This window comes from Bos mutus, chromosome 11 (genome assembly GCF_027580195.1).
Source record: "Bos mutus isolate GX-2022 chromosome 11, NWIPB_WYAK_1.1, whole genome shotgun sequence".
Taxonomy (NCBI): Eukaryota; Metazoa; Chordata; class Mammalia; order Artiodactyla; family Bovidae; genus Bos; species Bos mutus.
Window position 1 is genome coordinate 40,114,434 of NC_091627.1, and position 26,074 is coordinate 40,140,507.

Genomic DNA, 26,074 nt, shown 5'->3' on the forward strand with positions numbered 1-26,074 from the left:
TCATCTTTTACATGCTAAATTTTCTAGTATATAATAATCCACTTATTAGATATGTCCTTTGCCTTGTGTGTTTTTGGCAGGACCACTAGGTACCTGTTCCCTTAGTAAAAAATTAGAGAAGACAGAGAAGACTGATTACCATACTTTCTATTTTGACCTCGGGAAAAACCTGGATGATAAAGGTGCATTTTGGATTTACCTCTCTTAATGAATTCAGAATAATCTGTTTCAGAGTCAGAGATGCTACCAGTTTGTATATTATGCAGTATATACAAAACTGGGAGAATATAAGTGGTGAATTCCCGTAAATTTGCAGCATGCCAATAAACAAGTGAACTGGCCTTGTGTTTCTTGCTTTTGTTAGTCACAAAGGCTAGCCAATCTTTCACAGCTCTGAACTCTTAAATTCCTGATATAAGTTCACAATAGATATTTGTTGAATGATTATAGTCTGCATTGGTACAAATCATGACAAAATTATGGGTCACTTTGAACCTACTTCATTCCATATAGCTTAAATTCCTTCTCAGTATTTAATCCTCACTCAAAATGATAATTTCATTTTCACTAAATGTATCCGAAGGACACACAAATGCAGTTACAGTGATGATCTCTAAGAGGTGGAGTTGAGGGGGAGGAATTTTTAAAATACTGTTCTTTTAAAAAGTGAGCTTGTCTTAATTTTATGATGAAAAACTAATTAAAAATAATATACCTAGCAAACATAAATGACAATATACCTTAGGAATTTCCTTCTGTTTTGGAAAACATATTAGAATCTAAATAGCAACATATCTAAGTCAAGACTTAACAGATTAAACGGTGGAAGAAACAGGGTCATTTCTTGGCCTTTCTTCCATACATTCGCTATGTGATACAGCTTGTCATCAAAGTTACTTTTCCTTATTTACCCTGAAACGGAAACAAAGTAGTTTTTAAAGAAGAGGCGGGGACGAAGGGTGAGTTGCACATCTCTAGGGCACATCACTGAGTTTCTATTACAAATGATGAATGTTTATCACACAGAAAAATGATTAGCGCGTAAGAAGAAAACCCACGTAAGGAGCTTTAGCAGACTGCCTTTAAAAATACTATAACTTTTAATAAAATTACTGAAAAGAATTTGTTCATTAGGAGTTTCTGACCACTCAGTAAACATCTCTCTCTCTCTCTCTCTCTCTCACACACACACACACACATACACACACGAGATTATCAAGAGCTGAAAAGGAGTAACTGGTTAAAACTGTTGCAAAATGCTTCCATCATTATCCTTAATCACACCTCTCCTGGCAGCTCTTTTTCTTTATCCCTGAACATAATTTTCCTCCTTAGGCTAAGCCTAAGGCTTTTACCACGTCCTTTTTAGGCTTTTACCACGTCCCACTGTCGTCCCAATTTTCTGAGAACAGTAATTACCACCAAAGTGAATACAGCCCTACGAAAAGGACAAGTGCGCAATCGGTCTTTCAACGTTTCACCAAAACACTGCCGCGTCAAAAAGGTAGCCTGGCGGGTTTAAGGAAAAGCTGGGTGCGAAGGGCTTCGCGGCAGCCTCTCTATCGTCTGTTCTGTTGACTCTGCAAGCCTCCTCCTGTCTTCCCAACCCGGCTCCTGACTGCCAACCTATATAGGAATGTGGGCCTGCGGGCGCTGCACCTGGGTGACAAGTGTCTAGATGCGACATGCATTCTGTAGGGCATCCAAGCCATCACACTGATGCAAAGATACCTGTCTTCAGGCGCAAACTGATTCCCTCTAGCCCCAGGGCTGGGGTTGGCCTCTTTTTGGTGAAGAGTCTGGGTGTTCCGACTCAGATAAGGCCGCTCATCTGTTTCTCCTCTCCTACGAGTTTTCACTCCCGGGCCCAAGGCTCCCTCTGCCCAGGCTCACGCACCCCTCGCACTTCCTCCCTCACAGGGAACCCTCGTATTTCCTCGTTTCCCTCTCTCGGCTCAGCCTCCCCCTCTTCAACCCTCCACCCCGCCCGCCTCCAGCCACATGACAGGAAGGGCTCCACCACGCGACGTCACTGACGTCCGCGCCCCCGCCCCCGCGCTCCCCCCGCCCTGCACGCAGCGGCGGCCGGCGCGCTCCGCGCTCCCCAACCAGAGCTCGACAGAGCGCCGCGCGGCCGCCGCCGAGCGGGTGCGCGGGTTCCCGGATGTGCGGCGCTCGCGGAAGCCCCGCCCCCGCCGCCGGCTCCGCGCGCGCCCCCGCCCTCCGCCCCGCGCGCCGCTGCGCTCCGCTGCGCTCCGCTTTCCCCTCCCTCTCCTGCCCTCCCCCTTTTTCGTGCCTTGAGGTTGCGGGTCAGTGCGAGCCACTGCAGTGAGTCCGTCACGGCTCTGGTGCGGGCGCGAGCACGAGTGCGAGGCTGCAGCCCCCGAGCCGCTTGGCCCCCTTCTCCCCCGCCTCCCTCCCTGCTCTGTCTCCACTTCTCGCCGAGTCTCCTCCCGCGCTCTCCGTCTCTGAATCTCGACCTTAATTTCTCTTCTCCCCGCCAGCTCCCGCGTGTCCAGTCACCCCGGCCGGCGCGCTCCCCGCGGCGCCGCTTGCCCTCCCCCAGCCTGCACCCCCCCTTCCCCCGCGGGCGTCCCGAGGGCCGCAGCCGCCCCAGCCGAGCGTAGCTGGGCCGCCGCCGCCGCCGCCACTGCCGCCGCCGCTGCTTCCTGCGGGAGACCGTCAGAGCGCCGACACTCTTCTCTGTGCGAGCGAGCCGCCGACCGCCAAGCAAAATGGTGAGCTCTCGGCTTCCCCACGCACCATCGCTCCCCGCCCGCCGCTTCCAGGGGCAGGGGCGGGGGCGAGCCCCGACTCCCCCGGGCGGCTTCCCCCGGTGGAAAATTCGAGAGACCCGAGAAAGCCCCAGCGGCCCGGGGGCGACGGGCGGCAGATTGACAGCCCGGCGGGGCCCCCGCGCCCGCCCCCGGGCCTCCGCGGGGCGCCCCTCCGCCCCCTCCCCCCCTTGCCCCTGGGATTCCGCCGGGGCCTCGACCCCCAGCCACCCCGGCCGTCCGCCCGGGACTGTCCCCAGATCGGCCCGCTTTCCCTCTCTCCGGCTCCACGTGGAGCCCCCCTCTCAGCTTCAGACTCACTCTCAAGTTCGGGGAGATTTCGGAATCCTACGGCAATCATAGGTGGAGAATGGCTCTTTATATAAGACCCACTTTCTCTCCAGGGCCGCGCTCTCTCCCACTCCCACTCTATTTTGAAGCAGCGAGTCTTGGCAGGAATCTTGCCACTTACTTCCCCCCTCTCCCGTTAGTGTTTATTTCACTGCCGTTTGCAACCTTACGAGGCTTTTTTTTTTTTTCCTTCTTCGCTGCTGGTTTTTTCTCTGCAGTGGCGAACCGGAAAGGTCCAAGGTGTAGATTCATGAGCCCAGTGTAGCTCGGACTGTGATAAACGGGGATACTTGTTTTTAGTGCTTACTGACTGCCAAGGGTTTTTCGTTTTCTTTGTTACCTTCGTAAGTCTCTCCGGTGGTTGTTTTTGAATCATGGCGATTTAAATTTGTCTTTCCTTACCCTCACATTAATCCCTAGGTAGAACTCACTGCTGTAGTGTTTCCGACCGACGCTAGGGGTGTGTCTCCCGCCTATGTCACTGTAGCCAAGAAATCACCGACGCCCTTTTAGCCTGTTACCCTACCGGTTCTCTAGCTCCGGCTAGCCCGTGGAGTTTTCTCTTTGTAATCAAGAATTGCATGCAGAGTAGAAAAAGTTTGCAGTGCTTTTTCATCTAGATCAGATATCCGAACAGGTGATTTGGTCGTTAGGCTATTTCTAAAAGTTTTTGAACAGTTGTCCGAAGATTATTCCGACTGATTGCTAGGCGTTGAGTAATGTCTTGCAGCTTTTAATTGTATTGTATTTCACCTTGTATGTAGAATTTAAGTATTTCAAAATAGCGTGGTGGGTGAGTGAAGAGAGAAATTCTGTGGACTGCGTGCAACTCGAGATCAGTTTAGTGTGATTGTGGGGGGAGAAAGTGACCGTAGTCAAGTAAGTCAGCTTTTATTTAAAAAAATAGAACAAATGATTAAATGCACCTACTGTGTATGTGTTCAGTCGTGTCGGACTCTGCGACCTCATGGATTATAGCCCACCAGGCTCCTCTGTTCATGGGATTTTTCAGGGCAAGGATACTGGAGTGGGGTTGCCATTCCCTTTGCCAGGAGAATCTTCCCAATCTAGGGATCGAACCCTCGTCTTCTGCATTGGCAGGCGGATTTTTTTTTTTTTTTTTAAACCACTGAGCCATCTGGGAAGCCCCAAGTGCACCTATTAGTGTCCTTAAAATTCAGATTAGGAGCAGACTTAAGAAATGATTAGTGATTTTGATATGTGGAGGAGGTTTTTCCTTGCCAACTTGGGAGGCAGCTTCGAGACGATTTTGGCCTTCAAAAGTCAAAACTTAGGTTTTTCCAGAGTGCTACAAAAACAAGTTATATCAGAGCCATTCATAGTACAGTCTCTCTCTCTTTTTTTTTTTTTTTTGGCATAATCTTTTGGAGTTATGAATTGTGTTTTAGTGCTTTAATACAGCTTCCTTATAGACGTATTTTACCCGAGGGTCCAGATCTTGAAGATCTTTGTCCAGTGTTTTTTTAACCTGGATTTATAAAGGATACGTTTTGAGGAACAAAGACCTAGTCTTGTTTATGTAGTGTATAGGAGAATGATCTGACTTCCAAATAGTTCTTTTCCCCTCTGTGGTGCATCCTCTCCCCTCTCCCCACCCCCACCCCCTTTTTTTTTTCTTGAACTACAGTCAGAATTTGGGAAATCCTCTTTTAGCTTTTAAATGTATGTTCTTGAAAGTTAGTGTTTCTTTATCTTTCAAAAATATTTTCAACTTCCCATAGGATATTTTTTTCTTCCAGGTCATTATTTCCCTCTTCTTTCCAGTTTCCTTTTTAGTATTTATTTTCTGGTTCGCTCTTGGCTCTTTTTTCTGCCGTCCTCTCAATACCATTTCAGGGCATAATTTGTCATGACAGTGGCGCCTCGACTTTGAAGACTGTGTTGGTCCTCTGAGTATAGCGCTGGTTCGAACGTGTCAAGCCTGTACCTCAATTGTGCCTTATGGAGTATTGATTAACAAATAAATAGGAGTTGGGAATGATCTGGTTCATTTTCTTGTTAATTGATCATGTAATTCTGAAAACTTTCACTGTCTTTGGAAAATCTTTGTAATTCCTCCTGCGTATCATGGACATCCTTAGATTTTTGTTAATAGATTTTAATTTGTGAGTTAGTGATTAATTCAAGTAAGGGGAAAGCACAGAGGCTTAGAGATTGAAATGAACCGATCAAGGCTCTTTTGACAGGTATTAATTTTAGTTGCTACCTTAAAAGTAGCCAACTTCTTTTTTGCCTGTTGTATCTTTCCCTCTCTTCATTATCTTTGTTTGAGTCTTAAAATGTTGAGCAAGTGGGCTGAAAATTATGCATGTCTCCCATATAAAATAGTGAGTACTGAGCTCCCAAGAATTTTTCTTGAATCATTAATGATCAGTTTTCTGTGATTACATAAATGAATGTTTGTTTATTGAAATAACTGAATGCCATCACAATTTTTTCTTTAGGTAGGTATGTATAGTTTTAGATAGAGTACTTCAGTGTTACTGACATGCTGAGGTAGATAGAATAAGAATAAAATAATGAAGTAGAATGCTTGTTTGAGTGAGTGAAAGTTGCTCAGTCGCGTCCGACTCTGCTTGTTTAGATGGGTGTAATTGAAAACAGTCTCTGAATATGTTTTGAAGGAGTAAACTTTGTAAGGGCACTAGTTAACTTTTCATTTATCAGAGGTGGTTTTTACTATGTTCTTAGAGTAATTCAGAAATATGACCAGGTTTTTGGTTGGGATAGGTAATACAGATTTAGTTTTGGATACATATATGAACATACTGTATAAATAATTAGCTATTCTTTTCAATTTTGTTTCTTAGGGCAACCTTAAATTTCATAAGTGACCTTTTATATTTTTGTGTTTTCTAAACTTTTTATTAAAATTATCTCCACTATCTGTGATGAGAGCCCGAAGCATATTTATTGCTGTCTGCAATACCTGCAGTTGGGGTTGTACACAGGATATTTTAGTTTGGATTCTCTGACCAAGAAAGGCGACTTTAAAAAAAAAAAAAAAAGCAAGCAACCTGCCTTATGACCAGCAGAATTAAAATTGAAAACAATCATAAAGAGAAAATTTCTCCACTTACTGTGTCCCATAGTTGTTTAAAAAAATAAAAAGGTTCAGAGTACAAGGTAAAGAAGCTGACTAAGGGTCAGTCAGCAATAAGAGGGACAGATAAGTGTGGGAGGATCAGGCATCTGTCATAGGTAGTCAGGCAAGCAAAAAGTACAGAGCAGTGTAAGAAGTCAGCTTGGGCCAGGAGGATTAAGCGACTCAGACTGTGGGCTCAGAGTCTGGGCAGTCAGCAGGGATTCATCACATCAACAAATGCTTGTAGATTTCATCTGCTCTTCACTGGTTACTGTGCTAGGTTGTAGAGAATATTAAAATGATTAAGGCAGGTTTCCTTCTTTCGTTTAAATGGAGAATGGAAGACAACTGCCAATAGGTATGGGGAAAAAATTAGCATTCATTACCATATGAATAATGTACGCAAGGCTGGATACAAATAAAGGAAAGAGCAAGATCAGTTTCTGTGGGATTAGGGAACATTTTATGAAGGAGATGACAGTTGGGCTGGGTCTAAAAAGATTATTCGGGTTGCAGTAGGCAGAGATGGATGCAGCTGGGGAAAGACTTTAAATTCTGGAGTGAGGAAGAGACTGCATATATTTGGAGCACTGACACTCAAGATGTGATTCCTGTATTAGCTGTGTCAGCATCATCTGGAAAGTTGTTAGGTCCCACGCTGAACCAGCTGAATCGCGAACTCCGGGGTGGGGCCAAGCAGTCTAGATTTATATTGCCTTCTGGGTAATTCTGATCTATGCTAAATTTTGAGAGCCACCATTTAGAGAATGGTTCAGTGGTAAAGAATCTGCCTGCTAATGCAGGAGATAAGGGTTCAATCCCTGGGTTGAGAAGATCCCCTGGAGAAGGAATTGGCAACCCACTCCAGTATTCTTGCCTGGGAAATCTCATGGACAGAGGAGCCTGGTGGGCTATAGTCCATGGGGTCACAGAAGAGTTGAACATGACTTAACAACAATTTAGAGAGCAGTGTTGTTGTTCAGTCTCTCAGTTGTGTCTGACTCTTTGCCACCCCATGGACTTTAGCATGCCAGGCCTCTTTGTCCCTCACCATCTCCAGGAGTTCACCCAAGTTCATGCCCATTGAATCCATGATGCCATACAATCATCTCATCCTCTGTCATGCCCTGCTCCTGCCTTCAACCTTTCCCAGCATCAGGGTCTTATCCAGTGAGTCGGCTCTTGGCATCAAGTAGCCAAAGTATTGGAGCTTCAGCTTCAGCATCAGTCCTTCCAATGAAGGACTGGAGCCTGAAGTCAAGTGGGCCTTATGAAGCACTACTACCAATAATGCTAGTGGAAGTGATGGAATTCTAGCTGAGCTATTTAAAATATTAAAGATGATGGTGTTAAAAGTGCTGCACTCTATATCTCAGCAAATTTGGAAAACCCGCCAGTGGCCACAGGACTGGAAAAAGTCAGTTTTCATCCCAGTTCTAAAGAAGAGCAGTGCTAAAGAATGTTCAGACTACCAGACAATTGCGCTCACTTCCCATGCTGGTAAGGTTATGTTCAAAATCCTTCAAGTTAGGCCTCAGCAGTACTTGAATCAAGAACTTCCAGATGTGCAAGCTGGGTTTAGAAAAGGCAGAGGAATCAGAGAACAACTTGGAATGTATTTATTTGACTTTTAGCTGAGTATCTGTTAATATTCCTAACATTGACTATATAAACAGAAGGCATAATTGTAGTTTCGGGAACTTGATCAACTGGGTGAACAAGCCAAGACTAAACACGGGAAGAGGTGTAATCCAAACTATTGGGGATTGAGTGGAGAGATAAATGTCACTCAAAGAAAGCTTCCTAAAAGAGATGGTGCCTGAGCTGAGTCTTAAGAATGAACATTTAGCCAGTGGAAAAGGCACTCTAGGTAGAAAGCTTTACGGTTAAAGACACTGAGGTATGAATATCCAGGCCTGAAGTTCAGCATGGCTGGTAGGTAAGGGGTTGGTTAGGGTGGCATGGAGAGAGAGGGTGGTCAGGTAGCTGGAGGCAGGATTATAGAAAGGTTTGCTTAACACATGCAGGAGTTAAGTTTTTTTTTTTTTTTCTTAAAGCCTGTGGAAGCTATTGTTTTTAAGTAGGAGAATAACATTGTATCATTCGTGTTTTTAGAAAGATGAATCTGATGGTCTGGGGGTAAAATAGGAAAGATGAAAGTAGACATGGTGACCAGTTAAAAAGTTACTGCAGTCACGTGAGAAATAAGGACCTCAAAGAATGTAGTAACAGTGCAGATGGAGGGACGAGACCAGGTGTGAGACACGTTTAGAGGGTAGAAGGTATGACTTGGTGTCTTAGTTTCTGGGGAAGGACAGGGGTGAATCCTGCTGGGGCTTCTGGCTTGGGTGACTGGATAGATAATAGTGCCAGCCGCTGTGTGGTGTTTATCAAGCCTCTGTGTACTTGATTAAGATTTGTTTCTAAGGATATACTAGAATGCTATTGCATACTAAAGAAACTTCCAATTTGCTATAATGACCATTGTTTCATCTCTAGTCTTCTCTTATCGTTTGGTAAATAATGCTTAGAATGCTGTGTTGCAGGATTCTAAGTTCAGTAGAATAGAGTGCTGTGAAATATTAACAGTACCTGCTGCATAGATACCATGGCCTAGGAGATAGCAGAATGAACTTGACAGCCTGGAGGCAGAAAGAGGTAGCATATGTGTGAGCAGTGATTCTCAAAATAAGGATCCTGAACTAGCAGCGTGGACATCATCTGGGACCTTGTTAGAAATGTGCATTCTCTGTCTAGGAGAAACAGAAGGAGATTGGGAGGAATGATGATGATTTCTACTTTGGACACAGTGAATTTAAAGTAGTCATGGGTCACCTGGGTGGATATGGCTAACAGATAATTGGTTATATTGGGATGTAGAAGAGAATTGGGCTTTTATTAAAGATTTGAGTGTTGTTTGTATTTGTTTTAGGTAGCAGTTGAAGTCATGAAACTGAATGATAGCCTATAGATCTTTTTGTTTGTTTAGTCGCTAAGTTGCGTCTGACTCTTTATGACCCCATGAACTGCAGCCCGCCAGACTCCTCTGTCCATGGGATTTCCCGTGCAAGAATACTGGAGTGGATTCCCATTTTCTTCTCCAGGGGCTCTTCCCGACCCAGGGATTGAACCTGGATCTCCCACATTGGCAGGCAGATTTTTCACCGCTGAGCCACCAGGGCAGCCTAATCCTACAGAGAAAGCATATAATAAATGATGAGGGCAGACCCTAAAGAACCCCGCATTTAATAGCAGGTGAACCTGTGAATGTTGTCTGAGAATAAATAAGCCAGAGAGATAGCTGGAGAATGAGAGTATTGATGTCACATTTGAAGGAGTCAGCAGTGTGTAGATTTTGCAGAGATCAGGAAAGAGGAGAACTGAGAAGGGTCTTCTGGAGGGAGCCGGCAAGTTCTGGTGACTTTGGCAATAGTACTAGAGAAGAACAACATTTTGTACTGGTGGCAGGGAAAACGAGGATGCTGTGAGTTGAGGAATAAATGAGATTGAAAATAGACTTACTTAATGCTTGATTTATGGAGAAATGATGAAAGTTAGAAAATTTAGGTTTGAGGAAGAATTTATTTTTAGGATTAAGGGAATGAACCAGGAAAGAAGGAGCAGTTAAAGATTCAAAGGGAAAAGTTGGAATTCTTAATATTTTGAGGGCCCCAGGGAGGTAGGAGGGAATATAAGTCTCCTTAGACAGTAAGAGAGATTTTTCTCATCCATTAACATGGGAGAGAGGGAGCTAAAAATGAAAACTATTATAGAAGTTATAATCTTTAAGACAGTAAGTTCTGTTAAGCCCAGGTAATGAAAATAAGATTGCAAAGGAATGTAAACTGAGAATGCAGAGGCCTTGTCTTTGTCTTTTCATTGTTAATAGTCCAAATGCTTGATATATGATAGAGATTAAGTAGTGTTTGAAGAAGGAATATGTGGATGAATAAGTGGAATAAAGGAGTAAATCCTGATGACAGAGTTGAGGCAGTGAGTGTCAGTTCACTTTTTGAGCCATTAATGGAAAATGGACAAAGAAAGGTTACCTTGAGTGATTTAGAGTTGGGGTAATACTTGATAGTTCCTTCGAGTTAAAAGAAAGCCAGGAGAGGGAACTGTGAGAAAAAGGATGATTAATGGAATGAGAGCCAACCAGTCCACCCTAAAGGAGATCAGTCCTGGGTGTTCATTGGAAGGACTGATGTTGAAGCTGAAACTCCAGTACTTTGGCCACCTGATGTGAAGAGCTGACTCATTGGAAAAGACCCTGATGCTGGGAAAGATTGAGGGCAGGAGGAGAAGGGGACGACAGAGGATGAGATGGTTGGATGGCATCACTGACTCAATGGACATGAGTTTGGGTGAACTCCAGGAGCTGGTGATGGACAGGGAGGCCTGGCATGCTGCGGTTCATGGGGTTGCAAAGAGCTGGACACGACTGAGTGACTGAACTGAACTGAATGGAATGAGCCCAAAAAGTGGTAGGAAAAAAAGATGGATAAAAGGAAAAGAGGGACATGGAAAGAGAGGGAAAGAAAAGAAGATGAGGCGAGTATGTCATGACGACAGGTATGTTTTAATAATGGAGTTCAAACCAGGTGACCCCCAAATCATCTCACCAACTGGAGATAGTATGAGGCAAGATCTTCTGCTGAAGTTGAGACTGATGCTGAGGTGAATTGCGTGGATTGAGGATGAGGAGTAGGGACACAATTATAATTTCGATTTTGAAAGATTTGATAGGTGGTTAACAGGGTATTAGGTAAATATTAAATAATAGATGGATCCAAGATCTAGAAAGTTCATGTAGGAAACAGGGGCTTTATTGTCAGTTTTTGTGTTAGTAACTTCTAATCAAATTACCTGGTTCTAAGAGGAACTATTTTCTGATTTTAGATTTTGTGATAAGGGGAACATCTAGTTGTAGATTATAGTCTTAAGACATTTTTAAAGTTCTAAACACACTATTAATACATTTACTTAAAACATAAAACCATACTGAAAGTTATGAAGTGGAAAATAAATCTTTCCTGGTCATTCCTTCTTCTTGTGTTGATCATTGTTAAGTTTCTTGTATATTCTTAGAAGGTGTTTGTGTGTGTATGTCCCTTTCTTAAAGCTATGCCAGTGTGTGGATTTATTAATTTTTTTTTGTAATTTAGCTCTTATTAAGGTGAGACTTAAAGAGATTTTTAATGATGCCATGCTCTAGTTTACTCATTATAATCAGTTTTATTCCAAGGTTTTTAGTGATATTTGAGATGTAAACATTGAGCCAAAACAATTCAGCATACTTTAAGTTAGGTAGCAATTTCATAATGGTTGAGATTGGTACTTCAGCATGAACTATGACAGTATTCTTATAAAAATTACTCTTAGGGAAAATAATATTTCACTAGAACATTTTTTGTATTTATTTTTCCCACTTAGCATCTTATTAAGTGTTAACAACATCGATAGCCATTTTCTAAATTAAAAAGAGAAAATGATCTTCAAAGTGTAGTGGAGAAAGCTTTCATTTTATTTCAGGCTTGCCAAGTTAAATGTCTTTCTCTTTTACCCTTCCAAATAAACTGTTTATTTAGCAGTCCATCTTCACTCTCTCCCTTTCTGAGTTTTCTCCTTAGAGTCCCAAACCTCCTTTGTGGTCTTGGGTTGACAGTAATTATAGCTAATGTATGGGCTTCCCTGGTGACTCAGACGGTAAAGAATCCGCCTGCGGTGTGGGAGACCTGGGTTCAGTCCCTTGGTTGGGAAGATCCCCTGGAGGAGGGCATGGTAACCCACCCCAGTATTCTTGCCTGGAGAATCCACGCGAACTGAGGAGCCTGGTGGTCTGCAGTCCATGGGATGGCAAAGAGTTGGACATGACCCAGCGACTAAACACACAGCACAAAGTTAATGTATATATAGATCTGGTGCAGGAATAAAAATTTGAAATGCAATGTGACTAATGTTTCTGGATTTGTCTTTGGTTTTTATAGTCGTGTACTGTAAAAAATGTTTAAAACTTAAGACGATTTCTATAGGAAATCCTTTAAAATTTAGCACAGGTACAACAAGTCATAGGTTCTTACAGGTTACTTTCTCAGAGTTCTGTTCTGTTAGTTAAAGCTCTTTCTTACCAGTATTGACAGCAGGGTCATGTGGTAGCCCCACTGCCATCCTAGAAGCATTTCTGTAAAGAAGATAGCACTTTGACTTGTATTCCAGGAGCGTTATTAAGCTCATCTGTGCGCTGGCCAGGTCTCTTGACTTTTGTGAACAATTACAGAGAATTGTTTTTTAACTTGTGTGTTTTTACTTGTATTTTAGAATTAGGTATGCAGTTTTAAACCTAGGGATGAGAGTGTGAAGCACAACTACCTACAAAAAGAGTGCAACCTTTACCATTGGCATTATTAGAGCTGTCTGTTAGCACTTTTATGAACTTTTCCTTACTGTCTATAGTTTTCAGGGTGAGTTTTCGTTCATATCCTCCTGCGTGCAGCACCACATGCATCCTGTGTTACAGGCAGGCAGTATGCTGCAGCCTGTACTGTTATTTGCTTATAACACAATTTTTAATAAAAACTAGAATGTCAGGTAAAACCAATGCTAATAGGTAATAAGGGAAACCTGTGGTTTAATGTGTGTTTATGTTGCATCTATTTTCCTAACAAATAGAATTTCATGAATTATAAACTAGCTCTTAATAATCTTTCTCAAATAGTGAATTTATGAATGTACAGGTATACTTCAGGTCTGCCTTCAGTATCTAGCTGTCACTCTTGACCATCATTCTTTTGACTTACTTTATTTGCTCATTTTCTTGTTTTTTCAGTCTACTGCAGTCTAGATCTGTGATGTCCAGTTCAGTAGCTGCTAGCTACATGTGGCTATTTAAAAAATTTTTAATGAAATAAAATTGTAAATTCAGTTCTTTTGTCATAATGTCTCTAAGTGCCCAGTGGCTGCTTGTAGCTTGTGGTTACAGTATTGGTGCAGATATTGGTGCAGATTTTCATCATTGCATAAATGCCTATTCGATAGTGCTGGTCTAGAATGATTATGCATCTACATGTCACTGAAAATTACTATGTTGCCAGTAATCTTCTAATTATCTACATGAGATTGGGGGTTGAAAAGATTTGACTGTGGACTCTGGTTCTGCCATTTTCTAGCTAAGTTGTTAAGTTGCTCAGTCGTGTCCGACTCTTTGCGACCCCATGGACTGCAGCGTGCCAGGCTTCTGTGTCCTTCACCATCTCCTGGAGCTTGCTCAAACTGATGTCTGTTGAGTTGGTGATGCCATCCAACCATCTTGTCCTCTGTTGCCCTCTTCTGCCTCAGTCTTTCACAGCATCCGGGTCTTTTCTAGTGAGTTGGATCTTGATAGCAGGTGGCCAAAGTATTGCATCAGGTGGCCACATTCTAGTTGAGAATTCTAGTTGTTTGACGTTGAACAAATGCCATAAACTCTGTAGGCCTTGTTTAGTATGTGTGTAAAGTGGGAATAAACACCTGAGAGACAGGTGACCCTAGAGAGTCTGGAAATCACTGCCAGCCTAGGCTCCTACATACTATAGGAATTCAGTAAATACTTGTTGAGTGAGTAAATTGAGTGAGTTCATGAATTCTTTATTTATTCTCAGAGTTTCACCATCTTCTATGTACTGATGATTCATATTTTTGGCCCACATTATTCTCTTCTTCTCTAGTCCATAATTGCTTACTGGATGTATACTAAATGAGGATGTCTGTAAAACACCTTAAACTCAACGTAACTAAAACCCCATTCATTATATTATCTTCATATTTATGCTTCATTATTCCTTAATTTTTCTTAATGGAAACAGTATCTGTCCATTTGCTCCTTTCTGGAAACCTGGTATACCTTTTATTCAGCTGGTAAAGAATCTGCCTGCAATGCAGGGGACCCTGGTTCAATTCCTGGGTCTGGAAAATCCCCTGGAAAAGGGATAGGCTAGCCATTCCCATGTTCTTGGGCTTCCCTGGTGGCTCATATGGTAAAGAATCCATCTTTGGTACAGGAGGCCTGGGTTCGATCCCTAGGTTGAGAAGATCCCCACCCACTCCAGTATTGTGGCCTGGAGAATTCCATGTACAGAGGAGCCTTGCAGGTTGTACAGTCTGTGGGGTCGCAGAGAGTAGGACACGACTGAGCGACTTTCATTTTCACTTTTCACTGCTACCTAAGTCTTAAGCAGTCATCTGTTACGGTCTGTACTAAGAAAGCGTGACACAGGAACATCACCTGATGTGGTTTGGGGATGGGCAACTCAGTCACTCACTCGAGGGACTTCTGGGGCATTCCAGACTGGCTCACGTACTATCCATAAAAAGGAAAATGGACTGTTTTCCCAGCATGTTAATGCTTCCTGCCATCAGTAGTGGCCCCTGAATCTAAAATACAGTTAACATAGCTGAAAGCAGCATTGTGCTAAGCAAAGAGTTCTGTATACTCTGTCCATACACTGCATTCTTCCTCTGGACTGATACTTGCAGTTTATCTGTGTTGGAAGATTTTATTGCACATTTCCTTTCCCTCAGTTTTTTTTTTTTTTTTTTTTAGTTCTACCAATTTTTTGCTATCAACCTAACTCCCTCCACCCTCATGCACACGCTGCTCAGTCATGTAACCCCCATGGACCACCAGCCTGGCCGACTCCTCTGTCTGTGGACTTTGCCAGGCAGGAATACTGGAGTGGGGTTGCTGTTTTCTTCTCCATGCCCCAGTTTTTTGTGCATTGTTTTTTCTTTGTTTCTGTAACTTAGCTTCAGATACCTTTTACACTTTTTTCTATTACAGTTGACCCTTGAACAACATGGATTTGAACTTGGTATGTCTATTTACACGCAAATTTTTTTCAATAAATACAGTACTGCAAGAGCGGGGGTCGGTTGAATAGCATCTGCAGAGGGCTGAACTCCGGAACTTGAGCATATGCAGGTTTTGGTGTCTGGCAGGTTCTGGAAGCACTCCTGTACTTTGAGCCTACTTTTAGTGCCATGCTTGTTAGTTATTTAGCACATCTTTAACTGTGTTAATTTTTTTATTAGGATTCTTGTTGGTTTTGTTAGTAGTCTGGTTAGAGTTGCCCCGATTTTGAGTGTCTTGCTTCCAGCTGTTTTCCTTAAGCCATGTTATTTTTAAACTGTGATTGATTGTATCTTTGTTTTAAGGTGTAGTTTTTAGACCATGAAGATTTTTCAGGAACATAAGTATCATGTTATAGTAAATGTATCCTGTCATTTAGATCCCAAAATATCTTCTGAATCAACCTTATCCCTATGCTTCTGGCATCATTGCAGTTCCATTTATTTCTTACCTGGACTATTTCTGTAGCCTGTTTGATGCTTTCTTTGCTCTTTTTGCGTCTAGGTTCTTCATTCTGTCTTCCATACTACCACTGGAGTTTGTCTTCTGAAAAAGACATCTAGTGTTACTACCTTATTTAAAAGTCAGTGCCACGTCTTCCAGAATTCAACATTTAAACTCTTTTGCGTGGCACTTATGTTCTGATCCTTGTTTCTAGCCAGGCTTATGCTGTAACCAAGTCAAACTTCTTGGTTCTTAAATGCCTCATTTTTCACCTGTTGGTGCCTTTGTATATACATTTATTCCATCTGCGGTGTCCTTTCATTTGCTTTCTCTGGCAAACTTCAGGATCCTATTCCAGTTGCATTTCCCAACTCCTCAAGGTAATTAATGGCCGTTTGTAAGTAACTTTCATTATACTACATCCCATATTTCATTGTGTTTCATTGCCTCACTCTTAAGTGCTGTGAAATCTCTAGGGCGGGGGGGATGCATTTTTATTCATCTCTGTTTAGCCAGTTGCCTTTGTGGTATGCTCCTGGAATATAAATGCTAATGCTGGGTGGGCAGGTAGGTACTTGGGAAGCCAGCAGACGTGCAACTGAATGAGTTACATCTATCTTGGGCCATGGGGGGGGTCTTGGAAAGTCCTGTGAATAAACAGTTAGAAAACACAAGGGGTTAGGCACAGTTGGAAAGCTACCAAAGTGGAAACTGCTGTTGATTCTAAAAGTTACAGGATTATTTTATTCTTTAAGGTTCTTTTTACATATCTGAGTAAAGTGTCAGTTACATGTCATTTGTTAAACAGTAAGAATATTCTTTCACAAATAAATAACATTCAAAATTTATAAATAATGTTTAGTTTTGTTGACCTAAACTGATTTACCTTAACATTTTCTAGAACAACTGGTAAAGAGGAACTGCGACTCTTAGGTCTTTAATTTCTTAATTTAGCAAACATCTATCTTCACCTACTACATATGTTGAAATGTCAAGTATAGTGGTAGGTGCAGAGATGACAGGAAAAAAAATATATAGCCCCAAAGACTTTACAGCATAAATTGACCCAGGCGTGTAGAGGGAAGATTTTAATACAGTGTAAGTACTTCAGTAGAGCCATTAGAAAGTGCTGGACTTCTCTAGTCGCTCTGCTTGCCCAGTTTAAACAACATATAGCAGCTCTTTGGACATTCTAAAAATTCATTTTAGTCACATTACTCATCTAATAGAGTTGTATCATGTCAAGTAATTATTTAAGTGCTGAAAGAATACTGTAATCATTTTGTTGTTGACTGTATTGCTTTTTTTTTGTACGTATAGTTGATTTACAGCGTTGTACCCCTCTGTGCTGTGTGGCACAGGGACTCAGTTATACTCACAGACATTCTTTACTTTGTCCATTATGGTTTATCAGTTATGTTGTTTTTAGTGTATTTTATTTGATACTATGAGACATACTGTGATGTGGTATGTCGGCTGTAGAATTGGAAGACCTATACTGGAGAAATATACATCTGTAAAGTGGCCTCAGGATTGCTTGATTTAGAGTTCTGGTGGGTATTGGGTAAGGAAGTCACCTAGGATGCTTGATACAGTGCAAAGTACTGTTCACAGCTTTAAAAATCAAACTTCTGAAAACTAGTATGTAACATTCTAGGGAGGTCTAGATTTCATAATTTAGTTCAGTCGCTCAGTCGTGTCCGACTCTTTGCGACCCCATGAACCACAGCACGCCAGGCCTCCCTGTCCATCACCACCAGCGCCCAGAGTCCACTCAAACCCGTGTGCATTGAGTCGGTGATGCCATCCAACCATCTCATCCTCTGTCGGCCCCTTCTCCTCCTGCCCTCAATCTTTGCCAGCATCAGGGTGTTTTCAAATGAGTCAGCTCTTCGCATCAGGTGGCCAAAGTACTGGAGTTTCAGCTTTAGCATCAGTCCTACCAATGAACACCCAGGACTGATCTCCTTTAAGATGGACTGGTTGGATCTCCTTACAGTCCAAGGGACTCTCAAGAGTCTTCTCCAACACCACAGTTCAAAAGCATCAATTCTTCTGCGCTCACATCCAACTCTCACATCCATACATGACCACTGGAAAAACCATAGCCTTGACTAGATGGACCTTTGTTGACAAAGTAATGTCTCTGCTTTTTAATATGCTGTTTAGGTTGCTCATAACTTTCCTTCCAAGGAGTAAGTGTCTTTTAATTTCATGGCTACAGTCACCATCTGCAGTGATTTTGGAGCCCAGAAAAATAAAGTCTGACACTGTTTCCACTGTTTCCCCATCTATTTGCCATGAAGTGATGAGACCAGATGTCATGATCTTAGTTTTCTGAATGTTGAGCTTTAAGCCGACTTTTTCACTCTCCTCTTTCACTTTCATCAAGAGGCTTTTTAGTTCCTCTTCACTTTCTGCCATAAGGGTGGTGTCATCTGCATATCTGAGGTTATTGATATTTCTCCTGGCAATCTTGATTCCAGCTTGTGCTTCCTCCAGCCCAGCATTTCTCATGATGTACTCTGCATAGAAGTTAAATAAGCAGGGTGACAATGTATAGCCTTGATGTACTCCTTTTCCTATTTGGAACCAGTCTGTTGTTCCATGTCCAGTTCTAACTGTTGCTTCCTGACCTGCATATAGGTTTCTCAAGAGGCAGGTCAGGTGGTCTGGTATTCCATCTCTTTCAGAATTTTCCACAGTTTATTGTGATCCACACAAAGGCTTTGGCATAATTAATAAAGCAGAAATAGATGTTTTTCTGGAACTCTCTTGCTTTTTCAATGATCCATGCAAAGAAATAGAGGAAAAAAACAGAATGGGAAATACTAGAGATCTCATCAAGAATATCAGAGATACCAAGGGAACATTTCATGCAAAGATGGGCTCAATAAAGGACAGAGATGGTAGGGACCCAACAGAAGCAGAAGATATTAAGAAGAGGTGACAAGAATACACAGAAGAACTATGCAAAAAAGATCTTCACGACGCAGATAATCACGATGGTGTGATCACTCACCTAGAGCCAGACATCCTGGAATGTGAAGTCAGGTGGGCCTTAGAAAGCATCACTACGAACAAAGCTAGTGGAGGTGATGGAATTCCAGTTGAGCTATCTCAAATCTTGGAAGATGATGCTGTGTAAGTGTTGCACTCAATATGCCAGCAAACTAGGAAATTAGCAGTTGCCACCGGACTGGAAAAGGTCAGTTTTCATTCCAATCCCAAAGAAAGGCAATGCCAAAGAATGCTCAAACTACCACACAGTTGCATTCATCTCACACACTAGTTAAAGTAATGCTCAAAAGTCTCCAAGCCAGGCTTCAGCAATATGTGAACTGTGAACTTCCAGATGTTCAAGCTGGTTTTAGAAAAGGCAGAGGAACCAGAGATTTCATAATTACTTCATCCTTATTTTTGTAATAGCTCTGTCCAGTTAATTTGCTTATGGACAAAGTAGAAAATGTATCAGAATGTTTTGAAATACAAGTAACAAGACCCTCCCAACTAATAAGGAATGTTTTATTTCACAGAATAAGAAGCCCAGAGTCAGAGTTACAGAGTAGTTCAACAGTCTTCATCAGTTTCACCAGAGACATAGGTCCAGTGTACTTTAAAGCTCTGCATGTCAGGAGAGGGCTGTCATAATTTTAGATACTGCTATCTGACTGAAGAAGAGCAGGTAACACTTCAAGTGTCTTTCTATTAGGGAGGAAAAACTTGCACGTTTCACAGCAGGGTTCTTTCTTAGGTCTCCTTGTGTTTTTCATGTTTCTTACATACCAGAAAAAGACCAGATTCCTTACTCAGGCAGCTGAGTTTTTACTAGCTGGCTAGATTACTTTACATGACCAGGGGATAGGCCTTATAGTCTTAAAAACAACCTCATCAATATTTTATTTGCTACTCTGAACAGAAGTCACAGATTTTTGATGGGAATTTTGGTAGTGAGAATTATACCTGGCTTCTGATAGTATACTGTATCTTTTCCCTCACCGATATATAACTGTCACCCAGTATTGTCAGCCTCTTAACATAAATATTTTCTGTACCTAGTTTTCCATAACCAAAACCATAGACCCCATATTTCTACCTAGAATTTATAACAAGTTCTTGTAACTAAACAATAAAAAAACAGCCTAACTAAAAAATGGGCAAAGGATCTGAATTGAAATTTTTCCAGAGAATATAAACAGATGTCCCATAAGCACATGAAAAGATGTGCAACATCATTAGTCATTCAGTTCAGTTCAGTTGCTCAGTCATGTCCGACTCTTTGCAACCCCATGAATCACAGCACGCCAGGCCTCCCTGTCCATCACCAACTCCCAGAGTTCACTCAGACTCACGTCCATCGAGTCAGTGATGCCATCCAGCCATTTCACCCTCTGTCGTCCCCTTCTCCTCCTGCCCTCAATCCCTCCTAGCATCAGAGTCTTTTCCAATGAGTCAACTCTTCGCATGAGGTGGCCAAAGTACTGGAGTTTCAGCTTTAGCATCATTCCTTCCAAAGAAATCCCAGGGCTGATCTCCTTCAGAATGGACTGGTTGGATCTCCTTGCAGTCCAAGGGACTCTCAAGAGTCTTCTCCAACACCACAGTTCAAAAGCATCAATTATTCAGCGCTCAGCTTTCTTCACAGTCAAACTCTCACATCCATACATGACCCCTGGAAAAACCATAGCCTTGACTAGACGGACCTTTGTTGGCAAAGTAATGTCTCTGCTTTTCAATATGCTGTCTAGGTTGGTCATAACTTTTCTTCCACGGAGTAAGCGTCTTTTAATTAGGGCAATGCAAATCAAAACCACAGAGAGATACCACTTAACACCCCACTAGCATGGCTATAATAAAAAAGACCAGGTGTGTGTTGAAGATGTGGAGAAATTGGAACCCTCATAACATTGCTGGTGGGGTTATAAATGTTGTACCTGCCCTAGAAAATAGTTCTTCAGAGTGTTTAACATAGGGTTACGTGTGTGTGTGTGTGTGCGCGCGCGCACACGCACATGAGTGTCAATGTGAGTAGCTCAGTTGTGTCTGACTCTTTGCGACTCCATGGACTGTAGCTTACCAGACTGTTCTGTGCATGGAAGTCTCCAAGCAAGAATACTGGAGTGGGTAGCCATTCCTTTCTCCGGAGAGCAACTGTAAGACTTGGTAATTCCATTCCTAAGTATATACTCATAAGACATTAAATGAAAAACATTTACTAAAGTTTGTAACAGCCTTATTTATAGTAACCCCCCAAATGGGAATAATCTGCATGTCCATTAACTGAAGAATGGATAAATAAATAAAATCTGGTATATACATACAACAAAGCATTATTTGTCAGTAAAAAGAAATTTTTTCTTAACCATGAATGAATCTAGAAAATATCTGCTAAGTGGAAAAAAAAAAAATTACAAAGGAATACTTATTCTATGATTCTACTGATACGTATTCTGGATACAGAATAGGCAAGTATGTAGAAACAGAAAGTTATACATTAGTGGTTGTTTATGGCTGGGGTGAAGCTGGGAGATGGGAGGACTACCAGTGGATATAGACTTTCTTTTTAGGGTGATGAAAATGCTCCAAAGTTAATTGTGGTAATGTCTACACTGCTGTCATTGTGCTAAAAACCACTGAATTAATTATATGCTTTAGTTGAATTATGTGATTTGTTAATTTTATCTCAATAAAGCTATTGTTAAAAAGAAATCCTTGGGACTTCCTCAGTTGCCCAGTGGTTAAGACTTTGTGCTCCCAACACAGAGGTCACAGGTTCAGTTCCTGGTCAGGAAACTGAGATCCTACATGCCACAAGGTGCGACCAAAAAAACCCCAAATGTCCAACCAGCCAAACAAAAAACCTTCACAAAACTTTAATAATCAAAACAATGTGATGATGGCATAAAGCCAGACACAGATCAGTGGAACATAATAATGAGCCCAGAAATAAACCTATGCATCTTTGGTGAGTTAATTTATGATAGAAAAGCCAAGAATATAAAACTGGGGAAAGGATAGACTCTTCAGTGGTGCTGGGAAAACTGAACACTGTTTTACACCATACACAAAAATTGACTCAGTTGTTTAAAGACTTGAACATAAGGCCTGAAACCATAACACTTCTAGAAGAAAACACAGGGAATAAGCTCCTTGACATGCATCTTGGCTTTGATTTTTTTGGATATGACACTGGAAGCAAAGGCAACAAAAATAAACAAGTTGGGACTGCTAAAAAGCTTCTGCATAGCAAAGGAAACCATCAGCAAAATGAAAAAGAGACGTACCAAACAGAAGAAAATATTTTCAAATTATGTATCTTGAGTTAATATCCAAAATATATAAAGAACTCATATAGCTCAATTGAATAAAAACAGTCTGACTGAAAATTCGACAGAGAATCTAAACAAACATTTCTCCAAAGGAGACATACAGATGGCCAGCAGGTACATGGAAAGATGTTCATCACTGATCATCAGGGAAACACATATCAAAGTGACGAGATACGGTTCTCACACCTGTTAGAATGACTAATATATGTGTATATGTATGTATATATATACACACATATATATAAACATAAACGAGACAACAGATGTTGACAGAGATACAGAGAAAAAGGAATCCTTGTGCACTGTTTGGAGGAATGTAAATTGGTATAGCCACTTTGGAAAAAAGTATGGCGGTTCCTTAAAAAATTAAAAATAAAACTAACTATATGATCCAGCAATCCCACTTTGGGTTATTTATTCAAAAGAAATGAAAAAAGCTTTCTCAGAAAGATACATACATCCCCATCCATTGCAGCATTTACAGTAGTTAAGTCATGCAGCAGCCTAAGTGTCCATGGATGGATGGATGGTTAAGAGAAATTGTGGTATATATATTTGCATATATGATGTAATATTAGCCATAAAAAAGAAGAATGTCTTGCCATTTGCAGCAGTATGGGCAGACTTTGAGGGCATTTTGCTAATTGAAATAAGTCAGAGCAAAACAAATTCCCTATGATCTCACTTACATGTAGAAGCCTAGAAACAGAAACAAAACCCCAAAGCCAAGCTTACACATAACAGATTAACAGTTAGTGTTTGTCAGAGGCAAGGGATGGTAGGTGGGGGAAATGGGTAAAGGTGTCAAAAGCTATAAACTTCCAGTTATAAAAGAAATTAGTCATGGAAATGTACAGCGTGGTGACTGTAGTTAATACTGTGTTGTGTATTTGAAAGTTGTTAGAGTAGCTCTTAGAAATTCCCATTATGGCATTTTTCACAGACCTAGAACAAAAAATTCACAGTTCTTATGGAAATTCAAAAGACCCTGAATAGTCAAAGCAGTCTTGAGAAAGAAGAATGGAACTGGAGTAATCAATTTTCCTGACTTCAGACTATACTAAAATGTCATCAAGACAGTATGGTAGTGGCACAAAAACAGAAATATAAACCAATGGAACAAGATAGAAAGCCCAGAGCTAAACCCATACACCCATGGGTACCTTCTGTTTGACAAAAGTGGCAAGAATATACAATGGGGAAAAGATAGTCTCTTCAGTAAGTGGTTCTGGGAAAACTGGACAGCTACATGTAAAAGAATGAAATCAGAACACTCCTTAACACCATACACAAAGATAAAATGGATTAAAGACCTAAATATAAGACCAGAAACTATAAAATTCTTGGAGGAAAACATAGGCAGAACACTGCATGACATGAATCACAGCAAGATCCTCTTTGACCCACCTCTTAGAGTAATGGAAATAATGACCAAAATAAACAAGTGGGACCTAATTAAGCTTTTGCACAGCAAAGGAAACTATAAACGAGGTGAAAAGACAATGCTCAGAATGGGAAAAAATAATAGCAAATAGAATGACTGTCGAAGGATTAATATCCAAAATTCACAAGCAGCTCATGCAACTCAATACCAGAAAAACAAACAACCGAATCAGAAAATGGACAGAAGACCTATACAAACATCTCTCCAAAGATACGGATGACTAATACACACATGGGAAGATGCTCAACATCACTCACTATTAGAGAAATGCAAATCACAACTACAATGAGATATCCCCTCACACACATCAAAAAATCCACAAGCAATAGATGCTGGGGAGGGTGTGTGGAGAAAAGAGAGCCCTTGTGCACTGTTGGTGGAAATGTAAATTGGTAACAGTCGCTATGGAAGACAGTGTGGAGAGAGATTCCTTAAAAAAGTAGGAGTAAATCTCATATGACCCAGCAATCCCACTACTAGGCATATACCCTGAAAGAAAGAAAAGTGAAAGTGAAGTTGCTCAGTTATGTCCGACTTTTTGCAACCCCATGGACTGTAGCCTACGAGGTTCCTCTGTCCATGGGATTTTCCAGGCAAGAGTACAGGAATAGGTTGCCATTTTCTTCTCCAGGGTATCTTCCCAACCAAGGTCTCCTCATTGCAGGCAGATGCTTTACCATCTGAGCTACCAAGGAAACCCTATACCCTGAAGGAAACCATAATTGAAAAAGACACATGTACTCCAGTTTTCATTGCAGCACTATTTACAGTAGCTAGGACATGGAAGCAACTTAGATATCCATTGAAAGATGAATGGACAAAGAAGCTGTGGTACATATATACAATGGAATATTTCTCAGTCATAAAAAGGAACAATTTGAGTCAGTTTTAATGAGGTAGAGGAACCTAGAGCCTATTTTACAGAGTGAAGTAAGTCAGAAAGAGCAAAATATATATTAACATATGTATATGGCATCTAGAAAGATGGTACTGATGAGCCTATTTGCTGGGGAGCAGTGGAGATGCAAACATAGAAAACAAAGTGGGACTTGGAGAGGTGAGGAAGGAGTGGAATGAATGGAGATAGTAGCATGGCAACATGCACCATATATAAAATAGATAGCCAGTGGGAATTTGCTACATGACTTAGCTCAAACCAGTGCTCTATGAAAACTTACAGGGAGGTGGGAGGGAGGTTGAAGAGGTAGGGGACATATGTATTCCTATGGTGATCCATGTGGATGTATGGCAGAAACCAACACAATATTGTAGAATAATTATCCTTCAATTAAAAATAAGTAAGTTCCCATTATAAGAAAAAGAATTGTTAACTATTTAAGGTGTTGAATGTTGACTTATTGTAATTATTTTGCAGTATATACAAATATTGAATCATTGTGTTATACATCTGAAACTAATCCAATGTTGTGTGTAAATTGTATCTGAATTTAAAAAAATACCTGAGGTAGTAGACTTGATCTGGCTGCTTTACAGATTATTACTTCTGATTTCTCCTGCAAAATCATTTCCTTCTATCTGACTGAACCTTCCTTTATTTCTTCTCATTGTTGTCATCTAACATTTTTCTGGATAAAACACTTTTCATTCAGAATTTAAGTACCTGTGTCCTATTGCCTCTCTAGGTTCCACTGTTGTGTTTTCTCCATTTTCACCCTTGCTTTAGCGTTCCTTGGCCTTCTCCATAATCACCATACATTCTGTCTACTAGAGCTATATCTTGTAGCCACTGTATCCTGTGGTCTCTTATCATAGTCCGTAACTCTTCCACCACTGGGACTTTATTTCCTCTGTTTAGAGATTATTTTCTCAATTATAATTATTGAACATGCTGTGACTTTAGAATTTTCTGTTTTGTTTTGGGATTGTGTATTTTTTAAAGTAAAATATAGTACCAAATTAGTACTGTTCCCTGCAAGAATTTGTTGGACGATTTGCATTTATTTTATGCTTTCCATTCCTTTACTCCTCCTCTCAGCTGTCTCCACCTATATCACACCCTCTCATTGTCCTGTTTCTGCGATTGTTGCCATTGTGTTAGATATAGGAGCAACATATTTTAAATTGCTTTGTTAGTATGAGTTGTTAGCGACAAGCCTCTTTGAACTTAAGTGTTCTAAGATGTGATGAAAATGGTTTCCTGGCTTCTTTCTCTTGTATAATGCAGAAAGGGTGTGGCTTTATGATATATTGGTAAGAATACTATAGAAATTATATTAGATTGGGTTCGAATTTGATCTCCACTACCACCAGCTGTGTGACCTTGTGCAAACTGGTTAACCTTGACACTTCATCTACCCAGAAGTTTGTTTGGAAGATAAATGAGATAAGGTACGTGAAGTTGCTAATGGAGTACACAGCACATAGTATTTCTTCTTATTTTTTTGTATTCCACAAAGTTAACTATTCTTTTTCCGTCCCTGTTTATATTCACAAAACTAACTTAAAGATTATGTTCTAGATCCATCAGTTTTTGCCTTAAAAAAAGTCCATTAGAACTTGACAAAGTAACAACATTTATTGTACTGCAGTCTTTTCTTTTCCCCATGGAAAGGCATTTTATTTTAAATATAGCAGTGTGTACATGTCAATCCCTATTGCGTGTTTAGTTTGAAATAAAGTAATTACTGAAATTTAGATGGGTACATTTAAAGTATCTGAAGGATTTTAGAACTTTTATATATATTGTCTTAATTTGAAGAAAAATCTTAATTTTATTGTTAG

At 41.0% G+C, this 26,074-nt stretch overlaps 1 protein-coding gene across 1 annotated transcript in view; it reads left to right on the forward strand.

Moving 5' to 3' along the window:
* The first annotated feature begins 2,208 nt into the window (after positions 1 to 2,208).
* PPP3R1 (protein phosphatase 3 regulatory subunit B, alpha) overlaps positions 2,209 to 26,074 on the forward strand; it is a 63,796-nt gene continuing 39,930 nt past the window's right edge. Inside the window, exon 1 of the mRNA XM_070379354.1 lies at positions 2,209 to 2,738. Coding sequence (XP_070235455.1) covers positions 2,736 to 2,738 — 3 coding nt within the window. The 5' untranslated portion in view covers positions 2,209 to 2,735. The remainder of the gene's footprint in view (positions 2,739 to 26,074) is intronic.